The sequence below is a fragment of the Nycticebus coucang genome, chromosome 17 (genome assembly GCF_027406575.1).
Source record: "Nycticebus coucang isolate mNycCou1 chromosome 17, mNycCou1.pri, whole genome shotgun sequence".
Lineage (NCBI taxonomy): Eukaryota > Metazoa > Chordata > Mammalia > Primates > Lorisidae > Nycticebus > Nycticebus coucang.
The window spans coordinates 49145495-49152984 of NC_069796.1; the positions used below are offsets into that span (position 1 = coordinate 49145495).

General features: G+C 43.2%; 1 protein-coding gene across 6 annotated transcripts in view; it reads right to left on the reverse strand.

Annotated features, from left to right (window-relative positions):
- The window catches only part of SH3TC2 (SH3 domain and tetratricopeptide repeats 2), a 151179-nt gene extending 144901 nt beyond the window's left edge, over nt 1–6278 (reverse strand). For 4 of the 6 annotated variants that reach the window (XR_008375261.1, XM_053567041.1, XM_053567040.1 and 1 more), the window contains exon 1: nt 6092–6215. Coding sequence is in view for 5 of the 6 variants with exons in the window: in XM_053567041.1 (XP_053423016.1) it covers nt 6092–6143 (52 nt within the window). In the remaining variant the exon portion in view is untranslated. Of the gene's footprint in view, nt 1–6091 lie in introns of all 6 variants that reach the window. The other 2 variants (XM_053567039.1, XM_053567042.1) reach the window with 1 other exon arrangement.
- Nucleotides 6279–7490: the final 1212 nt, after the last annotated feature.

Sequence of the window (7490 nt, forward strand, 5' to 3'; positions counted from 1 at the left end):
CTGCTAAACATACAATCAGCAGTTTTTATGATACAAAGCCACTCTCTCCTTATTGAGACAGATCAGAACTACAGCCACATCTATCCACGTGGATATATCTCAGATCGTAATGTTGAGCAAAAAAAAAAAAAAAAAGTTGCATAATGCTATCATTTTGTTTTAAGTTTAAGAATCTACAAAATATTTCTTTGTAATGACTGGGTTCATGAATATGTATTATAGGAAAAGCACAAAACCATTGAATTCATAAAAGTGATTAACTTTGTGGAGGGAGCAGAGGCAAAGATCTCTCCAGGGATCCCTACGTGTATTTGTGATGTTTTATTTTTTTTCAAGAAATAAGAGAAAGACAGTTCTCTCACGATGGCTCCCTGCAGCCCACAGCTGAACACTGTTGGCTCCGTCCGGCTCCGCGGCTCAGTCTGGGGCCCTAGACCATGCCCAAAGTTCTCCACACTCCTGCTCAGGCTCTCCCCAAAGCAGTTCAACTGAGTACCAAGTCCAAAAACACCAAAACAGTTCACAGCTTTATCTATAAGTGATCCATCTTTCAGGAATAACGAATTATCCTGGATGTCTTTTGCTTCTTTTCCTACTCGTAAAAAGATGCATATTCAATTGCAATTTCAGCCTCTTGCTGCAGATGGTATCCTATTCTACACTGCACAACATTTAAAAGCACAATCAGGTGATTTTTTATGTATCTCTTTAACAAATGGTTTTGTTCAACTTCACTACAATCTCGGTGACAAAACTATCATTCTAGAAACTCTCCAAAAAGTAATTATTAATGGAAGTACTTGGTGTGTGATAAAAGCGGAAAGAGTTGGTACAGAAGGCTACCTGGATCTAAATGGGATAAATGTAACAGAAAAAGTCTCCACTAAAATGAATTCCCTGGACACAAATACAGACTTCTACACTGGAGGAATATCATCCTTAAATCTTGTAAACCCCATGGCAATAGCAAACGAACCTATAGGTTTTCAAGGTTGTGTACGAGAAGTTATTATAAATAATCAAGAATTACAATTAACTGAAATAGGAGCAAAAGGTGGTGCAAATGTAGGTGACCGTGATGGGACAGCCTGTGGATATAACACATGCAGAAATGGAGGTGAATGTCTAGTAAATGGCACAACTTTTTCTTGCAGATGTTTGCCACACTGGGCTGGAAATACATGTAACCAGTCTGTGTGTTGTTTGAATAACCTTTGTCTCCACCAACCTCTATGTATACCTGATCAATCATTGTCTTAGAGTTGTCTGTGTACTTTGGGTTGGGTGGGAAGGTATTGTGAAAAGAAAACTTCATTTTCAATTGCAAAATTTATAGGAAATTCTTACATTAAATACATTGATCCAAATTACAGAAGGAGAAACCTTCAGTTCACTACTGTATACTTAAATTTTAGTACCACTGAAACAGAAGGCCTTATTGTATGGATGGGGAAAGCTCAAAATGAAGAAAATGATTTTCTGGGAATTGGTCTCTATAATCAAACCTTGAAAATAGCAGTTAACTTAGGAGAAAAAAATCTCTGTACCTATGAGCTATAGCAATGGCACATTGTGCCGTAACAAATGGCACCAGGTACTTACAATTCAAAGTCAGACTCTAATCAAGGTCTACCTAGATAAGTGTCTAATTCTTTCTGAGGATATTGACCCACAGAAAAAGTTTGTTGCTCTAAACTATGATAGTATTTGTTGCCTAGGGGGTTTTGAATATGGTCGAAAGGTGAATATTGTTACTCAAGAGATTTTTAAAACAGATTTTGTCGGCAAAATTAAAGATATTTTTTCAAGACAAAAAGAAAATTGAATTAATTAAATCAGAAGGATACAATGTTTACAATGGAGATGAATAAAACTAGATTACATAAATTGACACACAGAAAATAGGTACGTAGATTTAGTTATTGACAGTTATTTCTTTGATAAATCATTTATGGGGAATAAACTGTTAGCTATTACCTGAAATAGTCTAAATGCTAACACATCTTTTTGATAAATTGATATCACTGAAGAAAAGGTTCTGGTTGTTTTTCCTACATCTAATTTATCTGTATACATGTTGATTCCTATGTTTTAACTCCATTAGTTCATTCAGTGTTTACTCCTCTGTGAAATTTTAAAAATAAAATTTAGGTGGGAATAAATTAGTGATAGATATAATTAAGAAGGAAAAAGTTATTAAACAAAGGAAAAATATAAATTATATAAGAAAATATAACCATATGATACTACGTGGCTCAGCTACAATCTTTTGTATGACTGCAGTAATGTAAATCTTGAATATAGGCTTAAACTAAAATTTACAAGATGTAGGGACGGGGGTGTGAGAAAGGAGAGGTGAGGAGCTAAATCCTTTTCTTTCTTTGTAAGACATCAAAAGAAATTATAGTGTTGTAACTTTAAAAAATTGCATATGCATGTCACAAACATGAAGGCAAATATCTTAAAAAATGTCTAGAAGGATTATAAATGGTTGCCTTTGGAGAGAACAGAGGACTGTTGCTTTCTGTTTATAAACCTGGTAGAACTTATTTGACTTCTTAACTATGTACTGATGTAACTGATCAAATAAAAAAATTAACTTCAAAAAAATAAGAGAAAGAAATAAGTTCTGAAGATGATATGGCGTAATGTAGAAATCTATTACAGCTAAATGGTGGGCTTATTATTCTAATATTTACTATTACTGGTATGTTCAAAATGCTGTACACTTCTTTTAAAATTCAAAAGTGAAGCATCATTTGCCATTGTCAGTATTCATACACCACCCCGCTCCCCTCCAACCTCCTATCGTTCCACTGATGATTCACATTTACCAAAAAGGTTGAAGGAAAGTCACAAACACCAGTGATGGAGGTAGGTGAAAGTTTTCCTGCCACATCTTTTCTTTTTGTATTATTTTTTGTAGAAATGGGGTTTCCCTCTGTTGTTACAGCTGGTCTCCAACTTCTGGCCTTAAGCAACCCTCCCTATCTTGGCCTCCCAAAGTGCTGGGATCACAGAAGCGAGTGACCCTGCCCAACCTGTACCTTTTCTTTAAGAGTGTAAATCTGCCAAATTTCTTCAAAAGGGTGTTGAAGGGAGAAATTGTAGAACCTTTCAGACCAATAAACTTTGATATGACTTTCTCTATGATCCAAAACGATCAATTATTAATTAATTTATTTATTTATTTTATTACTTTGTTTTTTTTCTTTTTAAGACAGAGTCTCACTCTGTCACTTTGGGTAGAATGCTGTGGCATCATAGCTCAGAGCAACCTCAAACTCCTGGGCTCAAGTGATCCTCCAACTTCCTCCTCTCAAGTAGCTGGAACTATAGGAACCCACCAAAATGGGTGGTCTCCTTCTTTGCTCAGGTTGGTTGCAAACTCCTGAGCTCAAGGGATCCTCCCAACTCAGCCTCCTTGAGTGCTAGGATTACAGTTGTGAGCTGCTACGCCCAACCAGATCAACCATCATTTATTAAATAATGGCAAGAAATTCATAGAGTGAAGAAGTCAGAGATGACAGCAAGTAACCAAAAACCTACCCTTTCACTATGTGCAGTGGGGGAGATTTCTGTGAGCAAGTGAGAGACGTCACGGGGAGGAGACGCTGCAGCAGAGCCCTGTGTAAGGACGTGGATACCTGACATAGTCAGAGGCAACACTCGTCATTGCAACAGGCAAACCAGCTGGGCAGCTGGCCAATGCTCAGTGCTATCAAGAGCATTCTCCTTTCCTGCCTCCCTCACCCTGGAGGACTCCCTGTTTGGTCTTCACTGTTAACTCCCACTCAACAGGCAGAAAGACAGAAGCAGCCAAAGAAACGTGAGCACAGACTTCTCTGTTAAAGTGAGGAATTAGGAAGAAGGGAAGTGGGAGGTGTCCTTATTAGCCAACAACGCTGCATCCCAGCGTTTCTGACGGGTCATCAGGAACAAGACCTAAGTCTGTAAGATGAATTATCTGATTTAATCCTCACAAAAGTTCCCATGTGATAAATAATGTCATTAGATCCAATTGACACCCAGGAAAACTGACCTTCAAAAAACATATGAGACTTGTTCAAAGTCACACAACTGGTAAGTCTCTCCTGAATGGGTCTCATATTTTGTTCCCTAAGTCAAATAGGGACATCTAGAGAGGGGATGTTTTATCAGGTGGCCCCAGACCTACAACACCCACATCAACCTCCTTAAGAAAAGGCCCTGACATGGGGTGGGGGTGGGGGAGCATGAAAAGTCATTGCAATAGAAAAACATGTCAGGCTGACTCCTGGTAAAAAGGTGAATCTGGGGTACCAAGCAGTTGTCAATAGTAAAAAAGTAGATGAAAGGATAAAATAATTGAATGATAGTATCAGAAAAAAATCAAGTTTGCCTTCTTCAATATTGGTTTCTTTGTTTTGAGCTGCATAACCCTGTTCTACAGCACATCTTTGGCAAAAGGACAAATGTCAAATAGAAGCAGAGCTGCTCCAGATGAGGCTCAGGGAGCAAGAGAAGTGCTCCCCAAACACATTCACACAGCAGTTTACAACATCCAGATTGTATAGATGAACAAATGGAGGTGCAGAGAGAGAATGAGGGATGTGAGGGTCATGGAGCTTGACCAACTGCATGCCAGGCTGCTGTGAGTGTCCACACGTAGACTGAATCCCCACCACAACCTTATGAGGAAGGCATAATCACTTCACAAAAGCTACAGATGAAGAAACTAAAGCACATAAAGTTAAATACATTGCTCCAGGCAAGGAAAAGAACCGAGATCAAACCCAGACACTTTGACCTCAAAGATCAGGTGATTAGCCACGATGACACCTGCCCACCTGGAGCTAGTCTGAGTCAGATCCAGAGCCCAGGCTCTGACTTCCAGCCCAGGGGTTCTCATGTCTCCCCTCTATGCTATGTCTGCTCCTATGGGGGCCAATGACGACAGGATTTAGAGAAAAGGACAGAAAAGTTTATAAATCTAAGAAATCTGGAGAAACAAAATATTTCATAGGAAACAGTATACCTTCTGTGTCAAGGGCATTGTTTGGGGTTTGTTTATAGTTTTAGATCCAGAATGGCCTTTGTCTGGGAGGCACTCCCTGCTACAGGTATCAAGTGCCCAGGCCAGGACTTCAAGCACAGGAGGCAGAACCTAGCTGGTTGAGGTCCTCTTTAAGGACCTGAGTGCCTCCTACAAGACCAGCTCACAAGGCTCCAGAGGGAGGTCATCTGTCTCAGTGGGGGGGTGCTCCATATCGCCCCATCTCAGGAATCATGGTAGTGCTCCAGAAAGACAGGTGATCCTAACAAGGCTAGGAATGACTCCTTGCAGTAATGTTCCTCTATCTCCCAAATGAGTCCTCCCTCCCCCACTTCACCCCCACATTCCCCTAAAGCCACCACTCACAGCTGATCACTATCATACAGGAGAGCACAGGGCCCCGCCTTGGTTCTGCTCTGAAAATAAGCCAGGAGCTTGCATTAGGTGATCAGCTATCCAGGCTTGCCTGGGCCTGACTACCCAGGTTTTAGCACTGACTGCATCCCAAGCAAGTCCTCAGTGCCTGGTCACTCCAAGTCAATCTCAGATAACTTGACAACTTCATAGAGCAACAACTCTCTGTGGCCTCAAACTGACACACCTCCCCCCACAAAATCACACTGCAGTAAGTACAGGCAGGAAACTGCCTGTTTTTCTCCCATAGAAGCAACCCTGACAAAAATAGGCTTGACAGATGGAGGCCAAATTTGTGACCACCCAACGGAACTCACTTGCCTGAACCATCTTCCTGTCCTAGGGAATCTTGGGAGGAAAGGAAGGAAGGGCTTAGTCACACCCAAGAGTGGCAGCCAAGAGCAGCACTCAGCTTCTCTGCAGGGAGAGAGCTCAAAGCTTCTTTCTTTAGGAGAAATAGATGTTTTCTTGTATTACAAAGCCAAGAAGACAAACACTGACCGGGTGGGGGAAGGGGAGAAAAAGGCACAACCATCTCCCCGCCTTTGGAAGAGAAGCTTCCCCAGCCCAGCAGGTCCCTGAGCCTCCACTGAACCAACTGCCTCTGCCAAGCCATAGGCCAGGGCCCCCAAGGAAACTCACCTGGGTCCCAGCTCAGACTCCGCTCCCTGGGAATGCAGAAGCAGCCACCCATGTGTGCACCATCCTACCCTGGGCGAGGCCCCTGGGAACACCAGCCAGAGACTGCTGGGAGAGGACAGCCTCCCACTGGTGTCCCTCCTCCCACCTCCTCCCTGGCACACGAGGGACCAAGGCCTGCTCAGTACACAATGCAGCCCTTGATATCCTGGCTGCAGCAGGAGGCCCAGGGAGGGTGGGAGGGGCGCCCCAGCCCTCAGCCCCAGAGCTCTGCACCGTCAGCCTCTGCCCAGGAAGCAGGGCTCCTCCCTTGCCTCTCTGCAGATCACTTCATGCCTATCAGGCTGCAGCACATTCCATGCATTCTAGACTGAGATACACAGTTTGGTTCTTGTGGGGGTGGCCAGGGCAGGGGAGGAGGGCAGAGAGCACCTGGGAATCAAGCTGTTAGGCCTGTTCCCTCCCTGCCAGACTTGACCCACACTGGCTGGCCTGCCATGCCTTGGAAAGTGATCCCCACCCAGACTCTCTCTGCCAAAGCCTCCTTGGCTATCTGAAAAAGCTGGAGGTGTGGGCACAGCATCTCACCTCAGCCCTTCAACCCCTCAACCTCAGAGCATCAATGAGACAGCTGCTCACTATTTGTCAACATGCAAACCTCAGCTGCTGATGGGAAGGAATCCAGGAAATCATCTGATGTAGCCCAGCATATTACAGGTGAGCATGTAGGGTTTAGGGAATGGGGAAAGGCTGGTCAATAGGCACGAAGCTACCCTTGGACAGGAATGAGTTCTACTGTCCTTTTATTACACAGTAGGGTGACTGTAGTTAACAGTAATTTATGGCATATTTCAAAGTGGTTAGAAGAGAGCATTCTGAATGTTCTCATCACCAAAATATAATAAGCATTTGAGGTGACAGGTATTCTTTTTTTTTTTTTTTTTGTAGAGACAGAGTCTCACTGTACCGCCCTTGGTAGAGTGCCATGGCGTCACACGGCTCACAGCAACCTCTAAGTCTTGGGCTTATGCGATTCTCTTGCCTCAGCTTCCCGAGCAGCTGGGACTACAGGCGCCCGCCACAACGCCCAGCTTTTTTATTTTTTTTTTTAAGAGAGACAGAGGTCTCACTTTGTCACCCTCAGTAGAGTGCTGTGGCATCACAGCTCACAGAACCTCCAGCTCTTGGGCTTAGGTGATTCTTTTGCCTCAGCCTCCTGAGTAGCTGGGACTATAGGCATCTGCCACAACGCCCGGCTATTGTTTTGTTGCAGTTTGGCTGGGGCCGGGTTTGAACCCACCACCCTCGGTGTATGGGGCCAGAGCCCTACGGAGCCATAGTCACTGCCTGAGGTGACAGGTATTCTGATCATCCTGATTTAATCATTATACGATGTATAAAT